The 25,285-nt window shown below is 42.0% G+C and overlaps 3 protein-coding genes across 7 annotated transcripts in view; all 3 read left to right on the top strand.

Annotated features, from left to right (window-relative positions):
- SEC24C (SEC24 homolog C, COPII coat complex component) overlaps nucleotides 1-7,337 on the top strand; it is a 36,730-nt gene extending 29,393 nt beyond the window's left edge. For all 4 annotated transcript variants that reach the window (XM_074544791.1, XM_005481442.4, XM_074544790.1 and 1 more), the window contains 9 exons: nucleotides 311-481; nucleotides 867-963; nucleotides 1,226-1,371; nucleotides 1,761-1,899; nucleotides 2,730-2,848; nucleotides 3,234-3,413; nucleotides 4,058-4,249; nucleotides 4,668-4,757; nucleotides 5,198-7,337. In XM_074544791.1, the coding sequence (XP_074400892.1) occupies nucleotides 311-481; nucleotides 867-963; nucleotides 1,226-1,371; nucleotides 1,761-1,899; nucleotides 2,730-2,848; nucleotides 3,234-3,413; nucleotides 4,058-4,249; nucleotides 4,668-4,757; nucleotides 5,198-5,338 (1,275 nt within the window). In that variant the 3' untranslated portion in view covers nucleotides 5,339-7,337. The remainder of the gene's footprint in view (nucleotides 1-310; nucleotides 482-866; nucleotides 964-1,225; nucleotides 1,372-1,760; nucleotides 1,900-2,729; nucleotides 2,849-3,233; nucleotides 3,414-4,057; nucleotides 4,250-4,667; nucleotides 4,758-5,197) is intronic.
- A 1,423-nt stretch (nucleotides 7,338-8,760) lies between these two features.
- On the top strand, nucleotides 8,761-16,831 carry POFUT4 (protein O-fucosyltransferase 4). 2 transcript variants are annotated; one of them, XM_074544792.1, is made up of 3 exons: nucleotides 8,761-9,834; nucleotides 11,123-11,748; nucleotides 12,424-13,848. In XM_074544792.1, the coding sequence occupies exons 1-3, from the start codon at nucleotides 9,136-9,138 to the stop codon at nucleotides 12,611-12,613; spliced, it is 1,515 nt and encodes a 504-aa protein (XP_074400893.1). In that variant the 5' UTR covers nucleotides 8,761-9,135; the 3' UTR covers nucleotides 12,614-13,848. The 2 variants fall into 2 exon arrangements, with proteins under 2 accessions (XP_074400893.1, XP_005481500.2); XM_005481443.4 differs by lacking the exon at nucleotides 12,424-13,848 and adding an exon at nucleotides 13,869-16,831 and having other exon boundaries at nucleotides 8,800-9,834.
- A 5,787-nt stretch (nucleotides 16,832-22,618) lies between these two features.
- CHCHD1 (coiled-coil-helix-coiled-coil-helix domain containing 1) lies at nucleotides 22,619-25,240 on the top strand. The gene is made up of 3 exons (XM_005481444.4): nucleotides 22,619-22,811; nucleotides 23,220-23,338; nucleotides 24,451-25,240. Exons 1-3 carry the CDS (start codon nucleotides 22,670-22,672, stop codon nucleotides 24,559-24,561), a joined length of 372 nt encoding a protein of 123 aa, XP_005481501.1. The 5' UTR covers nucleotides 22,619-22,669; the 3' UTR covers nucleotides 24,562-25,240.
- The last annotated feature ends 45 nt before the right edge of the window (nucleotides 25,241-25,285 follow it).

Below are 25,285 nucleotides of genomic sequence, written 5' to 3'. Positions count from 1 at the left end.
GGAGACTTGACATCATAAGGACAGCTCTAGTCTGAGAGCAGGAAGAGTTAGCTCTAGATTATTACACAGGGTAAAATAACAAAATATGCGTTAAAGTAAATGTACTGAATTTACAATTAAAGCAAAATGTGTAGTCATTGTCATAATAATTAACAGTTCTTCAAAGGCAGAGTCAGGGAGAACTTAGATGATTCTACTTTACCTGAAGAAAGATTTAAAGTATAAGAGTATTGAACTGGGATTATAAACTGGGTCTCACTTTCCTTTTCCTGGACAAACTTCTGATGTCATCTCTGATTTCCTTTCTTAGACTTTGTTTCAACCACAGACGAGCTTTTACAACAACTTGGCCAAGGACTGTGTGGCCCAGGGCTGCTGTGTGGATCTATTCCTCTTTCCAAACCAGTATTTGGATGTGGCCACGCTGGGTGTGGTACCTTACCAGACAGGAGGCTCCATTTATAAGTATGCCTATTTCCAGGTAGGAGTGGCATTGACTCAGACTGCTGTCTGATCCAAGTAAGAATTGTTGTTTAGCTGAGAGTTATTTTCTTTATAGTGGGAACCACAGTGAAGAAGTACTTCTTTGGAAGTAAATGGCTGCTTAAATTTCAAAATAATCAGCAAAATTATTTGGTAGCTTTGTGTCTTTATACAAACATCTCTGTTAATAACAAAACCCAACAGGAAGAGCTAGGCTGTTACCTCTTAGCACAATATTTTATTAGCAGGTCACTGAGCCTGATATCAGTGACTTTTGAAGTAAGACCACAGGAGGGTAGTATCTGGTTTTAAATTACTTTATGGTTTATGAAGCTGGTGTGATTTTTGAAAGTGTGAAACTTCAGTTATTGCTTGCCTTCTAGCTGGAGACAGACCAGTACAGATTCCTGAATGACTTGAGAAGGGATGTGCAGAAAGAAGTGGGATTTGATGCCGTAATGAGAGTGCGCACAAGCACAGGTGGGTGTTAGCAGGGAGGAATCTTAATGAATCGGCCACTTCAAGCATGTCTCATGGGAAGAAAGAAATCTTCCTGGAGTTTAAAATACATAGTGACTAGGCTATCCCAAAAGCTCTGCTAAAGCTTTGGAATTCTAAGACTTTTGTTGAGACTGCAAAGATCCCTGCTGAAATAAGATAACTTGGTGTCAGAGTCAAAAGGCTGACTATGTTGGTATTCTGTTGAAAATGGTGGTTCATGTTGGGTTTTTCCCTCTTTTAGGTATTAGAGCAACGGACTTTTTTGGAGCTTTCTATATGAGCAACACAACTGATGTAGAGATGGCAGGTCTGGACTGTGATAAAACAATAACAGTGGAATTCAAGCATGATGATAAATTGAGTGAAGATAGTGGTGCACTGCTTCAGGTGAGGGGGGAGGCTTTGTAAAAGAAGGGAGTTGGTAATTGAACTGAATTATTAGACACTTCTTCAAGGAATTTTTTGTTCTTGCTTTGTGCATCTTACCATACTTTTCCAGCATACTTGTTCTGAGGATGACCTAGACTGCTTCAAACCACAGTCCTGTCTTCTAAGACCAGGTCCCTTAATACAGCTGCTAAAATTGCTGCTTGTTACCTTTCATTGACCCTGATTCTTAGCATGTACCTCTAGCTTATTGTCCAAGTCTTTTATGTAGTTACCTTATTTGTTTTTGCATCTGCATCCTAGCTTTTAATAAAGTATATTCCAACCCTGCCCTTCTTATTGTAGCAGGACCTAATTTCTGTGTCTCCTGGCGTTTTTGTCCCCTGCAGTGTGCTCTGCTGTATACAAGTTGTGCAGGACAGCGACGGCTCCGCATTCACAATCTGTCCTTAAACTGCTGCACACAGCTTGCTGACCTCTATCGGAACTGTGAGACTGACACCCTCATCAACTACTTGGCTAAGTATGGTAAGGGTAAATATGGAAACAGGAATTGTAGCCTTTAACTACTGCTAAAATGCGTGTTTTGTCACCCAATGACACCTGTGTATTCCTCCCGCTTCAAATGTCAGGTGCCAGTTCTGATACTTCAGTCAGTTATGGGAAAGAGCATAAAGCTGTGATGATTGTATTGCTGCTTAGGACAAGAGGTACAGATAGAGAGTGTAGGCTTATTCTTGAGAGTGTAGCTTATTCTTCATACAAATTATTTTCCAAATGTTTTTAATAACAGTTTGTATTGCCAGCTGTCCGAATTCATCCTTATATTTGTTTTTGGGCTGTTCTAGTTCATTCCTTAATTGTTGCAGAATTTTGCTTTCACAAAAAATGGTGGCCCTTGTTCATAGATATGAGTTAAATGTCATATACTTATGCACTGTACCCTATTTACCCTTTCTAGCTTGCAGTAAAAGCCTAGAAATCCAACAGAGATTGAGAGTTGTGTATGTTTATTAACATTAAAATGAAGGAAACAGTCAATTTTCAGACCATTAATGGAAGATGGTCAGTCTATAAAAGGAGTTTTTATTGAACCCCATACTTTCAATTATTGTAAGTATATTTTAAGTACGTAGGAGATAGAGAGTTCAAGATTATGTAATAAAAGGGAGTAAATGAGCTTCTTCAGGTTCTCAATAGGAATATATCATCATTTTCCTACAAGTTTGAAGCGGGAAGAATAAAGGCTTCCATAAACAATAGTTGTTCAGATTTCCTTTGTGGAAGTAGTGTTGGGGGTTTTGGTGTTCTTGAACAATCACTTGACAGCAGTCCGTCTCTTTCCTCTCTCTGGGCAGCATATCGTGGAGTCCTGAGTAGTCCAGTGAAGACTGTACGAGATGCACTGATCAACCAGTGTGCCCAGATCCTAGCCTGCTATCGAAAGAACTGTGCTAGTCCCTCTTCTGCTGGCCAGGTAAACTCCAGTGCTTTCACTTGAATCTCGGCTTGGAAATTCAAAAGTGATGTCCAGCTTCTTCTTACTTAGTCTGCTCAAAAAAAGTCAATTCCTTTCCTCAGCAGAAATTTGCAAAGAGGAGACTCAGGAAACTAGATACACTACTACAAGTAAAGCTATAGTTGAGAATGGCTTCTTGGACATCTGTCTGGAGCGCAGGGAGCACTGCCTGCCTCGGGGAAAGGTTTTATGTTTCTTTTGCAGTCCATGATATAAGTAGACTATCAACTTTCACTCCTCATGGCTGTACCACACTTTGTTGCTTCATGCAAGTCTCTTTTTGTCAAACATAAGCTTATTCAGCAAGACAGCTGACCAGCTTCTGTCTGCTTGTGACTTTTAGCTCATCCTCCCCGAATGCATGAAGCTGCTTCCTGTGTACTTGAACTGTGTGTTGAAGAGTGACGTTCTGCAGCCCGGCCCAGAGGTCACCACGGATGACCGTGCCTACATCCGTCAGTTAGTGACATCCATGGACGTGGCTGAAACTAATGTTTTCTTTTATCCCAGGCTTTTGCCCCTGGTGAGTAATTCAAGATCTGCTTGGCACTTGAGGCTTGCTGTTGTCTCACTGACTCATCTTAAGGAATGGCATTTATATTTTAGCAAGGGAAAGTGATTTGAGAAGTATTTGGGGATCTGCCGTCTGGGATATTTCACTTCATTTTGCTCAGCATTACTGCACCTTGTGAATTTCTTGGGGGATACTTTTCTCCTGAGCTGTAAGCATATGACTAGTGACAGATAAGACACTTTTGACCCTTTCATAGTCTTTTTTAAAAGTCCTAAGGCTTACAACTTTGTGTAGTAATTTTCATTATTGCAAGGTAACTCCACATACTGTTCTGACTTTTCATTACCATAGTTGCTGGAATAACACTAAAAACTGATTACATTCCTACTCCAGGGGGTGATATTTGAACTTGAGTCTTTCCACAGAAGCCTTGTGTTCTCTTTTGCTGACCAAGTCTCTGAACTGCTTCTGTGTCACTTTGAGTAAGAAAACTAAGGAAAATTCTACTTCAGTCACAAGATTGACTACTTCTTGAGAGTCCTAGAAATGAGAAAATCATTGGTGTCTTTGTGGCAGAAATTTTCAAGACTTCCTAAAATGTTCTTTTTTTATAACTTTTATTTTACTTTAATTTTTATTTCCCTGTAAAACAGACCAAAGCAGATGTTGACAGTGATTCCTTGCCAGCAGCCATTCGGAACTCTGAGGAGCGTCTCTCCAAGGGTGACATCTACCTGCTGGAGAATGGGCTGAACATCTTTGTGTGGGTGGGAGTCAACGTGCAGCAAAGCCTGATCCAGAACCTTTTTGGAGTGTCATCCTTCAGTCAAATTAGCAATGCCTTGGTGAGCTGGATGGCAGTGTGGGAGCTAGAGTCTGTGATAGTCACCCAATACTTAAAACTATGAGAAAGCCAGCAGAAAAAAATAGCATTTCATTCTATTTCATTAATAGAAATGAGAGAAGCACAGATGTGTGAAATATTGATAGTCTGGGCATGTCAGGCATGCTTTTGCCTAGGTTTATTTCACAAGTCATATCATTAACAGTGAAGAGAACAGTTGATATCTAAATGGAATAAATAATTGATGTCTAATTCTGATTTCATGTCATATTCTTTTCTAAGTAGTCGAAGTTCAAGAGATTGTATGCTAATGGGGTAGATATTTCTCTACCCTTTTACAGTATGCCAAAACTGCTGACTTCTGTTTAACATTGCTCTATTTCCCAAGACTAATGGGGATTGGATATCTTTCATTCCAGAGTACCCTGCCAGTCTTGGAAAACCCCTTTTCAAAGAAAGTGCGGTCTGTTGTTGATATGCTTCAAGGGCAGAGATCCCGCTACATGAAGGTAAAAATGTCCCCCATTTATAGCTTTAAATCTCCTTCTCTATTAGTAGAGTCAGGTGATGCCTGGTGATGCTGCAGTCCTGAACTTACTCTTCCCAATCTCATAAATGTTATTTGAAGTTTTCAAGAATCTGAAAACAAATTTCACCAGTTTTGGAGTTTTGTGCTTACCATAGTTCTAAAACTTCCTTTTTTCAGACCTATTACAATATACTACTATATGAACTACATAGATGGTATTTTCCTTCTGTTTAGAAAGCATTGAGGCTTAACCCAGCTAAGTTACAGAAGTCAAAGCACATAAGCCATATATGCTGTGATTCTGGCTGGCTATGTTTGGAGTTTTCAGCATGTACCTTTTTGCTCCATTTTCCTCATGAAGATGTATTCTAATAGGTACTCACTATTGGTTTTGTTCTTGTTTTGTTTGGTTTCTTGTAGTTGATAATTGTGAAGCAAGAAGATAAGCTGGAAATGCTGTTCAAACACTTTCTAGTGGAGGACAAGAGTCTGAGTGGGGGGGCTTCATATGTGGACTTCCTGTGTCACATGCACAAGGAGATTCGGCAGCTACTGAGCTAGAGGAGTGAGTGGTGCTAGAACTCAGCAGTGACATTTCAGTCTCCACTAATGACCTGATCAGACGGCCCAGCGCCCTCAAAAAGGACAACATAGAAATCTGTACAATTCCATAATTTTTAATACACATTGCATTAGCAGAAATCCTTTCAACCTTTCCCAATCCCATATGAGAGATGAAATATTTTCCTGGTGAGGGCTAAAAAAAGAAAAAGGCCTTTGATACCAGGTCTTTTATTTGCATCTAAATTGTTTCCTGTGCTTGGCAGGAGTTCACCCCCCACCCCACCCCATGCTCGCTAATCCTGTTGTAATGAATGTAGGGTTTTTTTTCAGTTCACTGTACATGATTCAACATTGGGTGAAAAGCGATAACTCTTCAAAACTTCTGGTAGCTGCTGTGCATTTGTGTGGGTGTGTGTGCATGCTCCAAGTGTGAAGAGGATGCACAGGTGGGGAGGGCAAGAGGCGGGTCAGGTGATGGGAGCTGGAGCAGCCAAACATTTTGTGTCTCCTTTAAAGAGGGAAACATGATCTGTCAGAGCACAGATGTATCATGTGGCTGTCCAAACCAGAAAGCCATGAAACATGAAATGAGTGGTAAGCCAGGAGGCAGCAGGGCAAACTTCTCTCCACAATCTTCCCCGTACTATAAGTTGCTGTGCAGAACTGTAATGGAGTAATCAGTAGTTAAGTGGGCAAAAATCAACAGCTTCTGAGCAGTGTAGGGGTAGAGATGGTACTTCCTGTTGACATGTGTGGTGACTCCTTTCCTTCTCATTGCACGGCTCTGTATTGTCCTACTCAATCCATGTTCCATGACCTCTCCTGCAGAGTTTACCTGTCTGTCAGATGGTGGTGGGAACAAAAGCTTCTTAACCTTAAGCAGAAAATACCTTTAACAAGGTGACAAGGGACTGTGTAGGAACTGAATGATAAGGAAGTGGCCATTTTCAACCATATTTTTTGAATCATAGCCAACAAGCAGGAATTTGATTTATACTGACATGAATTTGAGAGTGCTTTGTACCCTGGAACACAAGGAAGGGGATACAAAACCTTAAGATTTAGACTACTGTAATAGGTATTGCAAGTACCTGATTTCAGCTATTGACAGCACCTGGGCCATAGCAAAGAGTTTCATTACTGGATGTTTATACCCTCCACATTCTGTCTACTGATCAGCTTGCACAAAACCTTTTATAAGCCTGTTTGTTAAACTAAAATACCTCAGACAGATTAATCCATCCGCTTTGGCTGCTCTGCTGCTCCATTTTGCAGGGGTGGATGAGAAGACTCCTGTGAAGAGGGAGCTAGTATAATCAAATTCAGAATTCTAAGGGCTTTGTTTATTTACTTTTGAAAGGGGGCTTGTATATTTTAACTTGAACACTTAACAGGTGTTCTTCCAGTACCCAGGAGTTTAAGCTACCAATAGCACTAAAAGTGAAAGGAAGAATGTGGATGGATTAGAGAACACGTTATCTGGACTTGATATTTCATAGGAAAGTCCTTGTTAAAATCAGAAAAATATCTGGCTGTGGTTTTAGTTCCATATCCTGTAGCATGTATATAAATCCATTTCTCTTCTAATGCTGCTAGTTTGTCTTCCCTCCCATCACTACACAGAAAGGGGAACATGAAAATTGTAATGTAGAAACTCTTTCAAGATGTAGTTGACAGAACTTTCAGCGGTTTTGTATGAATGTGGCTGACTTTTTACTCCACATACTGCCTCCAACCAAAAAATCTAGAGGATTTTTAATCAGAGGGGGAAAAAAGAACTTCCCAAGAATATAATGCACAGCAACCACAGACTTCCACAAATACTAATTCTAGTATTAATATTGGGGGGTGTGGGGGTGGAAATGAAATCATGAATGAACCTTTCATTTTCTTCACTTGTTTTTCCAATGCATCTTTTAATTTGTAAAGAAATAAAAATATATTAAGATGTATTTTATGTCATTGTTAGTAAATAAACACTGCTTATTTTTCCAAACCCTGTATTTTGCGGGGAGGGGGGAAATGGGAAGGGCTGAAGTCTAGCTCATTGATCCTTTACAATCCAGTCTTTGCTAACCAAGTTCAGTCTTTCTTTTTTTGTCATTGTTATTATTTGCACTGAATGATAAGAAATTCAACAAGAGTCAACAGACAAAAGGTACTGTTTAATCTCAGTATTCCTTTATTTAGCTGATTGGTTTTTGACTTTCTGCCCTGTCTGAACTTCCATTTCACAAAGAAATTCCCTTTTTTTGCTGACACAGCTTGAGTCATTGACTGGGTGGGGGGTTTTTTGGTCTACTTAAGCAAATATTGCCCTTACCTTGTGACAATGTCAAATTAATGACTTCAGCAGTCTTAAAAGAGCTCATATTTCAGAATTAAAGGTACCTGGGTGAATTGGTTGGGTTATTTTGGTTTTTTTGGGGTTTTTTTTTTTGGGTTTTTTTTGGTTTTTGTTTTTGTTTTTTTGGTTTTTTTGTTTTTGTTTTTTTGGGGTTGGGTTGTGGTTTTTTTTGCTGGGAGTGTTGCTAATTGCAAAAATAAAAGTTCAGCGTGAACTGGCAGTGTTATCTTGACTGTACCCATGAATATTGCTGTTGTACAGTTTGCTGAGAGCCTTATAACAAATCTGTATGAAAGCACAAGACAATCTTTGCTAAATATCCAATAATACTAAATTTGCTGTCGAATATTTTTGAGATTCCTCTCCTATAGGATGTACATTATGTCCAGAATCTGCCACAGAACTGGTGTGATAATGACGGGCCTTGTGGATCTTGTACATTAATTGTGTGGAGTAAATTGTGCAGCACATTCTGATGCTTGTGGAAATTGCTGTGGAGAGCCCATGTCTGTTACCTTCTCTCCAGCCCCAGGTGGAGGACACTGTGGTGCTGTTGGAGCAGCCCTAAGCAGTGTCTACACCTAACTTTTCAAAGGAAAGGAAAACTATTCCCTCTTTAACTTGTTTCTAACATAGATGAAAATACTTCTTTGCCTTGTGTTCATACTAACTAATGTCCTGTATTATAACTGATAATTCATGAATATTATATTGTCTCTTAAGAAGTTAATGTGAAGCTTTTAGCAATTATGTAAATAAGCAACTGAGTGGTAATTCTAGAATATGTCTGTTGGATTTACATAGTGTAGCACAAACCACTTTCCCATTTACAGAATATTTTAATACTGTAGGAATTATTCGAGGTTTGTATAGAAAAGCAGCTGTCAAGGGAGCTTTAAAATTACCTGCAGATATTAAAAAACAAACAAACCAAAAAACCAACAACCACAAACCCCAAAAACCTTAACATAAGATTTCTGTTAGTAAAAGTTGTTTCCTGTTCCTTCCCTTTATGGTCTCCAGTAGGAGCTGAGCTGGGGGCTCTTTCTTGTAACAGCTTGGTCCAGGAGCCCTCTCTGCAGGTGCGTTCACTCGCGGCGTGCTGTGCCTTTGGGGAACAGCTGGGCTTTATCCCTGTCAGCTGCAGGTACTGCGGGGCCAGTGTTAGCGCAGACGGAGGCAGAGAAGCTCACGGCAGCTCCAGCCATTGTACAGTGGGGTTGGGAGGGAGCTGCCAATAGGTCACCGCGTCGGGCTGCTGCAGCAGGGCTGGCGCTGCCCCTCCGAGCCACTTGAAAGGCGCGCTGACAGTCGGAGCTGAGAGGGGCGGGGAAGGCGGTGCTGCTCCCGTCCGGCCCCCTCCGGCCTTTCCCCGCCCCGTGACGGCACCACCGCAGGCGGGCCCAGCGCCGCTTCCTGGGGCGGGCCCGGGGCTGGCGGGCCGGCCATGGGGGACGCCGGGCCGGGGTGGGGGCCCGCGGGGCTGTGGGTGACGCTGGGGCTGGCCTGGAGCGCGGCAGTGGCTGTGGCCGCGGAGGATCCAGCCGAACCGTGCGGGGCGGACGGGTGGGCGCAGGACGCCGTCCCTCCGGGCGCGGCCTTCGTCGCCGCCGCGTCGTACCGCGGGCCCGGCAACAACGACACGCGGAGCAACAAGGCGCTGCCCATCCTGCTGTGGTGGAGCGGGAGCCTCTTCCCGCACTTCCCCGGCGATACGGAGCGCATCGACTGCCCCCGCGGCTCCTGCCTCGTCACCCGGAGCCGGCGGGTGGCCCGGCACCGCCGCACCAAGGCGCTCATCTTCTACGGCACCGACTTCAGAGCGTACGAGGCGCCGCTGCCCCGCCTGCCCCATCAGACCTGGGCGCTCTTCCACGAGGAGTCGCCCATGAACAACTACGTGCTCTCGCACTCGCCCGGCATCCGGCTCTTCAACTACACGGCCACCTTCCGCCGGGAGTCCGACTACCCGCTCACGCTGCAGTGGCTGCCCGGCACCGCGTACCTGCGGGCCCCGGCCGTGCCCCTGGCCGAGAAGGACGCGTGGCGGCGGAAGGGCTACGGCCCCGTGCTGTACATGCAGTCCCACTGCGATGTGCCCTCCGACCGGGACCGCTACGTGCGGGAGCTCATGAAGTACATCCAGGTAGGTGGGCTGAGTGCAGGGGGAAGCTGTGGCGTGGGGCTGCTCTCGGAGCTGGGAACACCTGGCTGCTCCCCTCTACCGCTTCGTTTTAATGGGGTTTGTTTGTCCTTGTTTTTAGCCAAGACGCGAATCATAACGGGATGCATGCTGACTGCAAGCTGGACAGAAAAACTAGTTGTATTCCTTCCCAAAGCGTGATCTAGACTACATCGCATGCCAGTAGGTAGGCATGATGCAGATGTTAGATGTGGAGTTGGCCGCACTCGGGATCAGTCACAAGCTGGGCAAAGCCTGAATAAGTTCGGTCTTGTGGATCAAGTGCCAGAAGTTGCTGAAATCTCTGGGTTTTGAAGTTAGCATACAGGAAGGCTGTCCCTTTACAAGCTCGCTCCCGTTTGAAAGTACAGGAGTGAAGTTAAAAGGCAGGTTGCTCTGTTGTGAGAATCTGCTCCTTACCTGTGTTGTGGTAGGACCATATTGTTTCTATGATGGCTTGTACTGCTATGGTACAGCTGATGGTGAGTAGCTTCATTAAGTAAAGTAATGGTTCTTCCAAGCAGGAAAAACTGCATTTTTTCTCTTAAAAAGTGTGAAGGATATTAGATTGATTAAAAAAAAATTTGTTTTTAGACTTTGCCAGAGACTTTTTTTTCTAGTGGTTTCTGTTGTTTCTATTGGTCATGATTCAGTTACTGTGTAAGGTCAGGTCATCATGTACTGAGTAGTGAAGCAAAGGCAAAAATAATTTTTTTAAAATTACTGTCTTCTCAAAGTATGGTGCAGGTTCCAGCTCAAACATGTTCTCTTGTATTTTTAGACAGTATTCTTTTAGCTCCTTGTATCAGTTTTTCTCAGTCTGACAACTGAAAAATTCTGTCAGCTTGCTGAGACTGGCTGGAACTCTGTGTAATAACTGTTTGGAAGAGCACTATGTCTCTTAAGTAGAAAGAGAATCTTTAAATTGACATAGAGTCAAATGTGATTCTTTACTTGCTGGTTTCTGTTTTGTCCAGAAATACATTTTTGGGTGGCATCTGCGTGCTCCCCTCGCCCCTCAGTCTTTAGTGTGGCTAATGCTGCTTTTGGAACTGAGCACTTGGTTTTCTCTAAAGCTTGTAGAACTTAGACTCTAGGAATAGTCTCAAGAGGAAGACCTTGGAGTGAAAATGAAGCCAAATTAACATAGCTACGAACTGATCCAAGTTAGGAATTGTACAAGAACCACAAGGTCTGAAAACAAGTTCCAGGGGAACAAATCACTTTGTAAAGATGCTGTTTGTTATTTTAGGTTGACTCCTATGGTAAATGCCTGCATAACCGTGAGCTCCCCAGTGAGCGACTGAGAGACACTTCTACAGCCACTACAGAAGATTCTGAATTTATGACTTTTATTGCCAGGTACAAGTTCCATCTGGCCTTGGAGAATGCCATATGTGATGACTACATGACAGAGAAGCTGTGGCGTCCCATGCACTTGGGTGCTGTCCCAGTGTATCGAGGCTCCCCAGCTGTGCGGGATTGGATGCCAAACAACCTCTCCATCATTCTTATAGATGATTTTGACAGCCCCCAAGAGCTGGCAAAGTATCTGGATTTCCTGGACAAGAATGGAGAGGAATATTTGAAGTATTTAGAGTATAAAAATGCTGGTGGAATCAAAAACCAGTTCTTGCTAGAGAGCTTGGAGAAGCGGGAGTGGGGTGTGAATGACATGACTCTGCCCAATTACCTGAATGGCTTTGAGTGTTTCATCTGTGACAAGGAGAACACCCGGGTCAAAGAGGAACAGGAACACAAGAAGTCTCATGGAAAAATTCCAGCTCCTAGACCTCGTATAGCTCAGTTCAAGCACATGGGATGTCCTATGCCAACCCCTGGGTTTGGAAGTGTTGAAGACCTCTCTGGTGGAGACAGGTAACATGCCAATATTATGCTTTTTGAAGGGAGAAAAAGCTTTGAAGGGAGAAACAGGAGGTGTAACTTTAATAACTCTTTGTACTTAAAGGAGCTCTTGTTACTTCTCCAGCTACATTTTGTATTATGTCTTGTGGGTGGTCTAGGGGGTCCTGCTAATACTGTGTCATGCTGAGGCTGAATGAGAGGCTTGGACAGCAGTGCTAGCAGTTAAAGTGGAGTGTGACACTGAGGATATTCTGTTAAAATGCTCTGTTACCTCAGGCAGTGGGGTTATCCTCTGTCTATCTTGGCCTCTTTGCTTGAGGGAGGGATGTTTTTCAGTACAGTGATGGTAAAGCACTTTGCAGCCCTCGGACAAAAGCAGCTGTGTAACTCTACAAAGTACTGCGTTACAATGGGGTTGCCAATGTTCACTGCAGGCCTGGTTGACTCCTGTAGACTTCAGAGCAGAAATTAGGCTCACCCACAATACAGGACTTAATGCTGTTTTGTGTAACAAAACACTGGCTGTGTACGAGGATGCCAGTTATTTAGAAGAGGGACTGTGCAGGAGAGAAAACAGATTGAGCAGCTTCTTGTCCCTTGTTTTCTGTTGGTTGACTGATTTACAGGAGCTTTTTTATGGTAATGCCTTTTCTCAGTCTCGGCAGCGAAATGGCTTTTTTCTTTGAGTGTGCTGTGCATCGCCCTACTCTGGAATGGACCTACTCATAGAAAGTCCAGCTCCATAGGTTTTCTGTTTGAGCATCAGGTGGCAGTAGAGAAGTACCTGTGGAGGCACACACAGAATTGCTGCCGATCCCACGTGCAGACCCAGGTGCTTCCATCATTCTTCACAGAGGTCATCAGCAGGGAGTTTTGAACAGCTGGTCCATAATTCAAGCTACAGTTTCATCCCAGGGAAGTTTCCGTGTCTCACTGTTACTCTCCTCATCTGTAGGCATGAGATGTGTCTGGAAAAATTGTTCAGGGGAAGCTTTTACATTCACTGATATTTACTTTATAAAGATATGTGTCCATAGTTCCCAAGGCATGATCGTGGGCATCTCCTGTTAAATACAGTAGTCGCTATCTGATAAGCATCTAAGCTTTACCCATTTTTATTTGCAAAATGGAACATGACTACTTATAATTCTAACTGGTGTAATAATAGCATAAAATTGCCATCAAAACGTTAGTTAAGCATACCCATATTTTTGTCTAAGTATGACAGTAATGTTATTTAACAGTGTGATCAATTTAGATGAATGCCTACTGAGCTAGTCTGTGGAGTGTTTTGTTAGTTTAGAAAAACATTATTGTGAAAAAATGACACAGATCTAGTGGGGATACAAGTGCTAGGCTGTATGCACCATGCAAGGTCTGACTATAAACACATTGTGACTTGTGGTTCTGGAGCCTTCTGAACTCAGAGGACAACAAAGGAGTTTATGTTAGAGCATATACCCAGTTACAGTAAGGTTACACTACATATTTGCATGCTCTGTAATCTTTATTCCCAGATGTAATTTGTTTTTAGGGTTGAAAAATATGCTGAATTGTCAGAATGCTGCTGCAGTCAGAATCTCTCTCTCTGTGTAGGTGTATGTAGCTGGAGCACTATCACACCTTTAGCTGTATGTGTGGGGATGTGGTTTCTCAATCCTTATGCTTGCAGCTTCACTTGTATTTGGACTGCTGGGTTTCACTCCCAAGTAAGCTTAAGGAAGAAAGCTGTAGAACAGGCAGTTGTATGTGTCAGGTTGTGGTCAGTCACTACAATCTACTCTCAAAATAATATAAGCACTCTGTGATAGATTTTATTTTAATAGAAGTTTTTATTCTCTGCAATTAGTAATTTAGTCTCTGTGGTTAACATGGTAGTTATAGTATATACTGATACTTCTAGAATATTGTAAAGCTAACAGTGAACTTATATTTGCTACAGAGAATTTTCAAAGCAAATTTCTTTAAATGACTTAGAGCACAGTGGCACACTGACAACATAATTTGTTGTGACCATCTCTGGGCCTGTTTTCATCTTAAGGGAAAGAAAAACATGGTTTCAGTGCTATTACAGCTGCAGACTGATTTGGGGCTTTTAATTATTTGTGATGATGTGTCTCTTTTTGTTTCAGTTGGAAAGAAATGTGGCTGCAGGATTATTGGCAAAGCCTTGATCAGGGTGAGGCCCTCACTGCTATGATTCATCGCAATGAGTCTCATCAGGGAAGATTTTGGGACTACATGCATGAGATTTTTCTGAAGAGGACAAGGCAACACTGACCCATCTTTGTAAGAGCTTGATTTGAAAATTGCATTGAAAGTTGAAACTGAATTCTTACTCACTTCAAATGTTTGCCTTGAAAAACCAAAACCAAAAAAACTCTCACAGAGACAATTTTTTTCTGGTGCACGAAGTGAGTAAGTTTCTGTTATGATTGGATTTCAGCAGTGGAAACATTAGGAACTGCTTTGGTTTGAGTTTCAGCTCTGTGGTGTGAAGCCACTCCTGGCTTGCAGGTGTCAACATGTGGGGCAAAAGAGGAATTTACTCTCCTTTTGCATTTGCTGTACATATATTGTGTCTTACGTGACTGCAGGCTCTTGCTCAAGTGCCCTAAGATATTTCAGGGATTTTTTTAAATCTTCAGAATATTAGTTGTTTTTTTAAGTATTTTATCAATCACATATTCTCTTAATTAAGATGTACTTTTAGTTGCTATTAACAAATGGCTTTTCCAGTGAAGGATTTACAAAAGACACATCTGTGAAGAGCAATCGTGCCTTATGAAATTGCTGCAATAAAGTCTCTTCTCCCCAAGTAACATGCCTCAGATACTGCTCCTTTTCAAGCTAACTGAATAACTGTGGGGAGGTCACTTAACTCCCTGCCTAATTTTCCTCTTTGATGACTTAGCAGGTCATATGTGCAATGGAATGGCAGAACAAATTCTTTAAGCTGCAACTTTCAACCAAGTATTTCACACCAGAAAGTGTATTACCTGGTATTGTGTAGAACAAAATAAAATTCTATACTTTGGTTAAGTTTCCATCAAATCTGAAATCTGTAATCTCAATTTACTGTTACCTTCTTAATGCTAGCAATTCAGAGGCCTTTGATTTTTTCCTTTTGAGTATGTGCAGCTTTCTGCCAAGACAAATGCATTTTCACAATGGTGCCTTTGCAGTGCTCTCTGCAGTTTGGATACAAGTCTTGAAGTCTTTGTATGCTGAAATGGGTGATCAGAGCCAGGTGCACTGAGGTGGTTTTGTATCTCTGCTGACCCTAACACATTGTGATCCTGGTCTATGACCAGGGTTCCTGAGTGACAACTTGTGGGCTGATCTCCCTTGCTGCATAGCCTGTATTGCTTACAGGAATAACTAAACTCTACTGTTCCCTGCCAGAGTGGGTATCTTTCTGAAATAATTGATCTTGCAGTGGAGGCAAACTAATTAATTCAGGGTCAAAGGTTTAAATGCACAGGCACAAATGGCCACACTCTAGTGATGTCTCTGATGGTTTAATGCTATTTTCTTTTTTCATTTTCCCTCCTTCAGAAGTTAACTACTGACTAAAGAGCCAGAGTTTATCTGTGCTTTAAACAGTTTGTTGCTAATGAAAGTCTACAGTCTGTTATGTAAATTGATTTTGTAAGACAGTTTTTTGCAATTGCTATGGGAAGTTTGATGTCTGTCAGTAAAAGTTAGGAACAGCAGTGGCTCTACATTCTCTTCCTAATTACATCACTGTCTATTGCTTAGTGCTGTGTGCTTCACTTCATATCCTTTTCTTTCCACTCAAATTCCCCTTTATAATGTTATAGATATGGGATTACAGGTATAATGCCAGTATAGGTAATGATCATCTCCATGTTTGCCTCTCAGGTGACAGAAAAATATTGCGATGTTAAAATCACTGTAAGGGCACCTTGACAGCAAAGACTTCAGACCCATGACTATCACTGGATTTTTATAAATGTAGAAAATGCATACAGTGTACACTGTTCTCACCTAATTGTTTTTAGGAGAAGAATGGTTTTTTATCTCTCTTCTCTAATAACAGTAACAAGTGATTCTTCAGCTAGAATGTATTTATCAGTTAAGTTCCTTTTTTTTCAGTTATTCGGGAGACATGAATACCTAAGAGAATAATCATTAAACTGGATTACTCAAATCAGATTAAAAATTACAGATGTGTATTCAGGATTGAAGAGGCCACTTGTAAATTAAGATAAAACAAATTAAGGCTGCTTTAGTTCTGAATATTGACTTCTGCTAATCATGTTAATGATATTTAGGTAAATTGTTTGAAGTAATGCCTTCAGTTGCATCACTTCATGTTTCTGTATAGAAAATAATTCAGTCTTCTTTAATCGCATTCTCTTAATATCTCAAAACACTTTCTTATTCAAATGTTTGGTGGACTAGCCAGGAGAAATCATGATCTTGCTTTTTGTACTAAACATAAAAAATAAGAACCAGGTACTAGCACATGCTACTTATGCTCTTTTATCCTGTAATTGAAGTAGATTTTTCAGAAGTGCAGCATTTATAGTAATTTCCAGGTCTATAATATAATGTATCTACTGTTGCCAAAATTAGACATGCTACATTTAATGCACTGTCCTTACATGAGTAACAGGAGGAAGTACCAGTATAAGTATGTGCATCAGCACCTGCTTAGTCCTTGCTGAGTGATGTCCAAAGCCCCATTTTGTCTTCCTGCTCAGAAACATGAGCATGTTTCTCAACTAACAGTAGCATTGAAGATATGGTGGTGCAAGCTGAATAGTAGCTAGCAAAGTAGGTAAAAACTTCTTCCTTGGGGCCCTGATTTGTTCATTAGCTATTTCACAATAGTATTCCTCCACCACTATATACTTCATGTACTCAGTATATTACAATCAACAGCCAACAAGGTTATTTTGTTGGTCCTGCAGGCTTTCTTTATTGCTTTGCTCTGTGTCTGTACTACAGAAGGCTGTTGCTTTGAGCTTGATGACTGTTGCCAAGCATGAGTATTTCTGATTGCCATCTGTCTTCTTAAAGTGTGTATGGAAAGAGTACAGATCTGAAAGTAAATTGATTACAGATATTCTATGGGTTTTGTCTGGTTTTCAAAGTACAACTTCCAGTTTGTAGTTGAGTCACAAGTCACTTGATAGCTTTCTTTTCTGAGTTTTTAGTGTCTTCCTAGGTTTAACTGTTTTTTACAGTCTTAGAGGTGGTGAACTTCTCAAAAGGTAATGAGTATTAGCTACCACTCTTAGCTGTGAAGCTCACCCAAGCCTTGTTTCTTTTGTGTCTGCAGTGGTTTTTTCTGTAGTCATAGATCATACTAGCTTTCATCTCCTCTATGTCACAGTACTTCCATGATTTATAAACCATGTGTCTGTGGCCTCTATTAATATAGTAAATTTATTTCACTTTTTATGTATGGTGTGTAAGAATTAAGGAATATTTATTCAGTGCATGGTTTGAATACTTTGTGTAACTGCCAGACAAACTCTGCAGGGACAGGAGAGGTGGGAATCCTGCCCAGCTGGATAAAGAGTTGTGGTTGCAGTTGTATTCAGTGCTGCTGACTGACCTTCACAGCATCTACTGCTCTGCACAGCAAGGACTACAAAATGTTGAGTAAACATTTTGCCATGGCTTTGCTTTCATTCTCTCCTGTTATTTGGAGGAGACAGGAGGAGAAGCTGGGTCTCATACCCTTAAAGATTTTGCAGTTAATTTACTTAATAATGCATTTGAAAGGATTGCTGTCTAGTGCCAATGTGTACTGCCAGTCGTGGCCAGAGTGAATTCAATTTACCCTCCTAGTTGTCTTTCTGCTAATGCAAGTGTGTGAATGCAGACAAGGAGGAAGGTCACTGCAGCATTATTATTTTGAGAAAAGTTTCCTGATTTCTGTGCTTGGCTAACTGGATTTCTCACTGCTTTAAATCCAGAGCAGCAAGATGGTGGCTGAATGTCATCACTCATATTGTGACTACTGGAAGGCTATGTGATACTCAGACTGAACAGGATAGATTCAACAGTGCAGGTTCAACAATTCAACAGTTCTTACAGTGCAGGTACCCATATTCAAAAAAACTGATCCTAATAAGGAATTTATCAAAGATAGCAAATATTGAAGATATTTACCCGTGTAAACACTTTGGCAGGATCCTGCAGACTAGGGTGAGTGTCTTCATTGCTTATCATGCATTGTGCCTGTTTACTGTGTGACTAGAGGGAGGCTTTCAAGGCTGTCAGGATAGCTTTATTCACTAGCATTACTGTTCTAAAAATATCTCCTCATTACTGCTCACATGAAACACCAGTAAATTCTATTGATGCTGTGTCTCAGAATTGACTTGACAAGCTAGAATAAATGTATGCCCTCTGAGAGGTGAGAGACAAGAAACAAATAACTGACTGAAGGTTAAAAATCTAGCAGTTCGAGGCATTGCATTGATTGGGCAAGCCACAGTTCTTATTCTTCTGCCAAAACTCTGGTACCACATGTTGCCTATTTTTTCAGTTAGAAGTTGATTATATAATTTACTGAACTAGTAGTCTGTGTTTTCTGTCCTTTAGCAAGGACTGCAATTTGTAGGAAGCATATAACCTCACTGAGGAATATTGATTTGATAGCTAGCATTATGATTTCTAGAACTCAAAAGGTGTTCAGAAAGAGTTGCCTTTTCTTATTTCAGTCACTGTAGTAATTTTCAAACTGAAAGATCTCTGGGTCCTCTCTAATGGTAAGTAGAATGAGATCCAAGCAGCAGTGAATGTATATGTTTAGAGGGAAAAGAGAATGAGCTGCTTTCTCTGGAAATGGTCTGCAAAGTGCAGCAGCAGCTGGAGAATCAGCAGAAATGTCCCTCTTGCATTTTGACTGAGGGAAGCTTTAAGTTATGTGGAAGAACAACTTCTAAAGGACTGGGAACAGGATCAATTGAGTTGAAACTCAGCCATCAGGGACATCAGAGTTTTAGCAGGCATTGCTGTGTTAGACAAGCAGCCATCTGCCTTGCTTACTGTCCTGCCATACACACACTTCAGCCATAGTCCCAAGTGAGCCACTCCCTTAATCATTAGTTGTCATCTGTTTGACTGTATTTAATTAAAGTTATTGTTGGATCTCAAAGCACCTTCTGGGAAGTTGTATTAATTAGAAACATACAGGGTGCCAGGTTCCTTCATTCTGCCTAGAGACCAGAGACCTGAGAGGTTGACATTAATCAGAGATAAAATCCTTTTAGTGATATGACCAACTGAGCCAAAGCCTGCGTCAGGCTCTAACAAACTGTACTTCTCTTTATGGTCCATTGTCTCAGAGCTGGCAGGGAGAGATATATGGCCCTGCAGAGGGATTAGGAAGGATAGAGAGGAGTGGAGCTACAGGATTTGTTTCAGAACTCTGACACCGCTAGCATCTTCCTTTGTGTGCTGTTAAATACATTTTTACTGCAGAAAAGACCCATTTAATGTGCAAGTGTCTCAGCTAGAGATGGTACTGGGCATCTTGGAATGGATCAGAGCAGATGATAATACTTTGTGGCATCTTTGAGCAAGTAAGGAGGCACAGGTAATTTGCAGTGGAAATGGGCTGAGTTTCCTAGATCCTGGGAATTAGGGATGGCAGCTCAGAACTACTCAGGTTGACAGGAAAATGCAGGGCACCTGATCTAATTGAGATAGCACAGGATAAGGGTTGTTGTGGGAGTTGGGATGGGGTGTGACACGTCTAGTTGTGAGTGCATGAATAAATTGTGCTAATACTTTGCAAACACAATAGCTCAGCAGGCAGGAGTTCAGTCTGAACCACCTGGAATCTCAGCAAACTGGTTTCTTTCACTGCTAAAGTCCAAGTGGAAGTGCTTTAAATTTTAAAGCATCTCTAATTAAATTGGTTAAGGAGGTCAGGGTGAGACAGATGAGATTAAAGTGTGGTTGGTGAGGGCATTATGGACTGGTATGGTGCATTCAGGGTACATTTGTGTGAATATAGTGGAATTTACCTGAAAGCTGGATCCAGGCAGTCAAAAAGACATGGATATCAACTATTCTTTTTTGCCAGTACAGCAGATTTCTTACCCTCGTCCCCTAACTGATTTTTTGGTAATTTCTGGACGTTTTACATAACTACACCAGAAAGGGAAGAACACATGGTGTAATTTCTCATCTCTTAAAGAGGTATTTAAGATAGCAGTCTCATTTTAAAGGGTGTATTTTATTACAGCATTGCTAGCATTGTTTTTAACTATGGCATAGCATTTACTGTAGCATCATAAGTGGCCCTTATTCAGTTGTGATATATATTCTTTTCAAATCTAGTATTAATAGTTTAAGCTCTGTGTTTTATTTTGGTTTTGACCAGTTGAAACGCAAGCTAGGATTCAGCTTTAAATGTGTCAATACAAGAAAAAAATGTTGTAAATGTTAATTAGCAAAAGTTTTACATGGTTTTTATAGTTGTACATTCAAGATTCACAGTAAAACATCTCTGGGGTTCACTGTTGAGGGAATTCAGTTTCTGACTGTCCCTATAAAGTCATCACTTCTGTCCCATCCATTAGTGACTTGGTGCTATCAGCTATACAAAATACAGGCTGTAGAAGCATTTGGCTATTCAATAACACAGCCTTTTTGTAGTTCTGCATTCTTCCTTAAAATTAATGTGTAATATTAAAAATTAATCTTTAATAATAAAATGGTGTCCTGCTTCAGACATCTCTGCATGGTGTGTGCAGACACCATCATGTATCTTATTCTGTCTGCTTGGGAATCTCTTCTGCTGAGGCTCCAATATGGGACTGATGCCAAAAAATTAGTTCTAATGCAGACAGCAGTAACTTACGGGAAGCTATTACAATTCTCCTTGTGTAGTTTGCCTTTCTCTTTCTCCGCCTCCCCTCCTACCCCACCTCATTTTTCTTGGAATTACTTAAATGAGAGATCAGCTTTTGAAGGTGAAAGGACTTGAAGGTGCTCCACCATTAGCTAATGTAATTTGGGAAAAGGGAGGCTGATTTACAGGGAGTGCAGTTCAGCTTCTCTTCTATCACAGTACTTTTGTCTTTCCTTGTTACTGTTTCTTGCCCATCTAGTTAGACATTGCAGGAGGCAAATGCAGCAGGGGAAGGTGGGTAGCTAACAGTAAGGCAGGAAGGGTAGCTAGAAGAGGCAAAACCAAGAATAGCTAAACCTTACTTGAATGGGAATACTGAAATGTATTTCATGTTCCTGTCTGGGATTTTCAAATCTCTATTCTTCAGAGTTGTACAGTGCAACCTCTCTGGCCTAATTTGAAGGTGTCAGCCTGTTTCTTCTCTATAGGTAGTCAAACTCAAAGGATAGCTTGTTTCCTGTTTTTTCAGAAAAAAAATGGGAATACAGAAACATCCTGCTTACCAAAATGTTTCAGAATTTCCAGAAAGTGTTTGACCTTAAGAGATGAAAATGCAATACCAGAAGAGAGCTACAAAAAAAAATAATTTGCTTACTTGAACATGCCTTCTCATACTCTTTAATTTGGACTCTAAGTATATACTATTTTACAAGTAACACAAAAATAATTATGGAATTGGATATACCAGATTCATTGTCAGCAGATGCAGTAAATTCTAGTGACCATCTTGAGAATAATATGGTATAGGTCTGGTGATGTTTAGCTCAAGTTAACGGAATTTCCAAAGTCTCTAACTTCCTTGACTAGGCAAAGGGGTGTGCTTTGGGCTTTATGTCTAGGAGATTGAATATATTTTAATCCAAATCAGTGTCCTGTGGGAAAACAAAAATGCAAAGAAAAGCATTTTTGATGTAGTCTTCTGTATATGGTCAGAGGATTCCAGCAGTTCCTGATACGGTGGTAAAAATGGCATATTTAGGAACTGCACAAGACAAGGATCTGAGTGCTTTGTGTCCCCAGTGTTCAGCATCTATCTCCTCAGTTTTGTGCATCTACCTTGTCCCTCCTGCTGTGCAGAGACCTGTTTGTATCCCAGCCCTTGGGATGCTCCTGTGCCTTCTGTATTGCCTGCCTTTTTTGGCTGGAGACATGAACACTCCAGAACCTGCCAGATCAGTTGGGGACTTCCAGGACCTAGGGAAGAAACTTCTGGGAAGAGGAGTTTTTTCCACCACGGAGTATGAGGCTGTGGGAACGATGCTACCATTTTGGAAGCAGCAGTTTCAGTATCTTCTTGGAAGGAACAGTAGGAACAGTGCAGGGGGGATCCAGCTGTAATGTAACGGAGAGAAATGAGGGGCTGGGAGCTGAGTGGTGAGAGTTTGGAGCACCAAGAAGAGTTTCCATACAGTTGCAGAAGAAATTGAGAAGAGACAGGTGAGAGGGACCTCAACCATGTCTATAGTATCTGAGGGGAGAGTGTCAAAGGGATGGAGGGATCCAGGCCCTTCTTGGTGGTGCTGTGCCCCAGGACGAGAGGTGGCGGGCAGAAAGTGATGCACAGGACGTTCCATCTGAACACGAGTAACAACTTCACTGTGCAGGTGACCGAGCACTGAAACAGCCCAGAGAGGCTGTGGAGTCTCCCTCGTTGGAGATACTCTGTGAGTGTCTGGATGCAATCCCGTGCAATGTGCTCTGGGACCCTGCTTGAGCACACATGACCCACTGTGATCCTTTCCAGCCTCGCCCATTCTGTGATTCCTTTAATTCCGCCTGAATTACTTGAGACAATCATGATTTCTGCTACTCTGGCTGAGAGTGTTTGCTCCTTCCTTTGTTATTTTTGCTGCAGAAGGAGTTAGCTGCTGGTAGGAGGTTGTGGGGGCAGTGTCGCACTGCCCCCGCCCAGTGCGGAAGCTGAGGGAGTTACTCCATTGCCATGGCCTATCCTCGGCCTGACGGGCAGGATGGGGCGGGCCGGGCTTCCCGCGCCCGGCACCGCCCTCAGGACGCCCGCGCGCGGACATGGCGGCCCCCAGCTACCCCGGCTGGGTGACGCGCTGGGTGTCGGGGCAGTGGCGGAACAAGAAGCGGCCCCCGACGCTCCGCCCGCCCCGGACACTGGCGCTGGCCGACAAGGTGGCGAACCGCCGGGAGCAGTCGACAGGTGAGCTGCCGGTGAGCTGAGCCGCCGCTGTGCCCCGGGAGGGGCCGCGCTGCTGGCAGAGCTCGGCGGCGCCTTGCGCTCCGCAGGGCAAGACCGGAGGGGCCGGTGTGGGCCATGGAATCCCGCGTGGGCTCTGTCGGAAGGATCGCTTCCTCACACTGCAATCCCGAGTTTGTGTCGTACGTGAGTCAGACACGTTAAAAATGCAGTCAGATGCTGGATGGCTGCAGCGCTTTGCTTTCTGTTAGCAACAACTTGTCTGCCCAAAGCAAAGCTGGCATCTTGAGTTATGCATTTTCTCACCTGCCTGTAACTCGTCTTAAACTTCTTTGGAGATCTATGCACCGTGGAGGTTGTTAGCATGAAATCCCAAACACCTGAGATTTCTGGTTGTGTCTTTCCCTTCAGAGGCAACGTGCATTACGGAGATGTCGGTAATGATGGCGTGCTGGAAACAGAATGACTTCAACGACGCGCCTTGTGCCGAGGAGATCAGGACGTTCTATGACTGCGTGGCCAAGGCAGAAGTAATTAAGGCTTCTTTTATGTTCTTAAAGGCTAGCAGTAGGAAAGGAGGAAGCCTCCAGCCATTTTTTGTGTGCCAGTAAGAATAATGTTCTCTGAAGGATTTGATTGTGACCCATTTGAGCAACTAAGTGCAGTGAAACTGGTGAAGGATGGGCTGGAGTAGCTGGGGTTGTTTTGTCTGGAGAAGAGGCTCAAGGGAGATGTTACTGCTCTTTCCAATTACCAGACAGGGGTCAGCCTCTTTTCCCAGGCAACTGATGATGTGACAAGAGGACATAGCCTTGAGCTGTGCCAGGGGAGGTTCGAACTGGTCATCAGGAAGAACTTTTTCAGTAAAAGGGTGCTGAAGCATTGGAAAAGGCTGGCCTGGGTGGTGGTGGAGTCACCATCCCTGCTGGCATTCAGGAAATGACTGGATGTATCAGTCAGTGCCATGGTATAGTTGGCAGAGTGGCCATTGGTTAGAGGTTGGACTCGATGATCTTGGAGGTCTTTTCCAACCTGTTTCTGACTTTAAAGGCCAGACATTTTTGAAAAAGAAATTTCATACTGCTTGAAAATTAGGGGTTTCTGATTATATAATATATATTGACATATTATAATAATACTTGATGATAAGCTTGAAACAAAATAATTTTCAAAATAGACTAAAGGTAAGTATATGTACTAAACTTGTCCTTAAACTGGTTTCAGGTTTCCATTTTCCTTCAATAACAGTGTCATCATTTAAATAGTTATTTATTGTTGCTGTTTGACAGCATAAGTGAAAAATTATCCACAATTTATTTGCTAGATGACAAAGAATCAAACAAAGATGAAAAAATAACAGAAAGTAAAAAGAAAAAATCTGGGCTGTTACCAGTAGGTTATATCATTGTTAACTAAGAATATGGAAGGATATAATCTTCACAAGATGTCAGTCATTAATTGCATCATTTAAAGGTCATCAGCTTGTAATTATTAAACCAAGTGCTATGGTAAGTGTTCCTTAAAGAAACAGCATTTTCCTGAAAGAAACACCCCTGTACAATTAGTAGTAGTCTCTGGGAATGAGCATCAACTCTGCAAATAAACTGCTGTAAATATTTTGAGGAGTTTTCTTCTCTTTCAGAAAGAGCGCAGGAATCAAAATGAGGACACCCTGTCATCCAGGGGAAATTTGCCTTCAAGCAAAGTGAACAAGCTTCTGAAGAGGTTTCCTCAGATCACACGTTATGTATAATGTACTTTATGAAAGAGACTGTGGACAAGCAATTAAAGTCGGGGTCTTGGTAAAAAAAAAGGGAAGTCAAATCGAGTGATTTTTTGATGTCAGGTGATGTGTGGGTCTAGACCCTGGTTTTGATTCCAGAGCAAAAACCACCCATCTTGAGTATCAGCTGTTTTTGTTCATGAAACTCTTGGGTCTTGCAGTGTTGGGATTTCTGCAGTGTGTTGTTCAGCTTGCCTACTCAGGTCCTCACTGTTAAATAAAACCTTCTAGGCAGTCATGTAAATGCATTTCCTAACAGGGCATGACTTCTTCATGCGCAAGCCTCTTGCCCAGCTCTGGAGCTGCTGTCAAAAAGTGTTTGGGCTCAAACACTGAGCCAAGTTAGAATTTGTAATGATGGTAGTAATTGATGGTATGATGGCTCAGACTCTTACATGGGTATATACACAATCTGGTGCCTCTTGAAATTTTTTAAATTTCCCCTGCTGTAAAAAAAAAAGGCTGTAAAATCTAGAAAAAATCTCCAGCAAAATACCTTGTTCATACATAAAACAATGGTAAGTATAAAATATAACTTTAACATGGAAGTTTGTGATTTAGACCCTCTGATTTGCAGGTGGGACAGTTATGGTGCCACATGAGTTTGATTCTTTTGTCTGTACTGTAATAAAGCAAGACTGCTGTTTGACTTGGGCAGCTCATAATCTACAACAAAATGTTTCATTGTTTTTTG

The sequence above is a fragment of the Zonotrichia albicollis genome, chromosome 7, assembly GCF_047830755.1.
Source record: "Zonotrichia albicollis isolate bZonAlb1 chromosome 7, bZonAlb1.hap1, whole genome shotgun sequence".
Lineage (NCBI taxonomy): Eukaryota > Metazoa > Chordata > Aves > Passeriformes > Passerellidae > Zonotrichia > Zonotrichia albicollis.
This window is presented reverse-complemented; position numbering and strand designations above follow the sequence as displayed.

What these genes read in the sequence shown, in the direction of transcription:
- CHCHD1 (XM_005481444.4), top strand. Translation starts at nt 22,670, where the DNA reads ATGGCGGCCCCCAGCTACCCCGGCTGGGTGACGCGCTGGGTGTCGGGG. An exon ending in CCGCCGGGAGCAGTCGACAG is followed by an intron (nt 22,812 to 23,219) that starts GTGAGCTGCCGG and finishes CTTTCCCTTCAG; the next exon opens with AGGCAACGTGCATTACGGAG. An exon ending in ACTGCGTGGCCAAGGCAGAA is followed by an intron (nt 23,339 to 24,450) that starts GTAATTAAGGCT and finishes CTTCTCTTTCAG; the next exon opens with AAAGAGCGCAGGAATCAAAA.
- POFUT4 (XM_074544792.1), top strand. Translation starts at nt 9,136, where the DNA reads ATGGGGGACGCCGGGCCGGGGTGGGGGCCCGCGGGGCTGTGGGTGACG. An exon ending in AGCTCATGAAGTACATCCAG is followed by an intron (nt 9,835 to 11,122) that starts GTAGGTGGGCTG and finishes TTGTTATTTTAG; the next exon opens with GTTGACTCCTATGGTAAATG. An exon ending in GACCTCTCTGGTGGAGACAG is followed by an intron (nt 11,749 to 12,423) that starts GTAACATGCCAA and finishes TTTTTCTTTGAG; the next exon opens with TGTGCTGTGCATCGCCCTAC.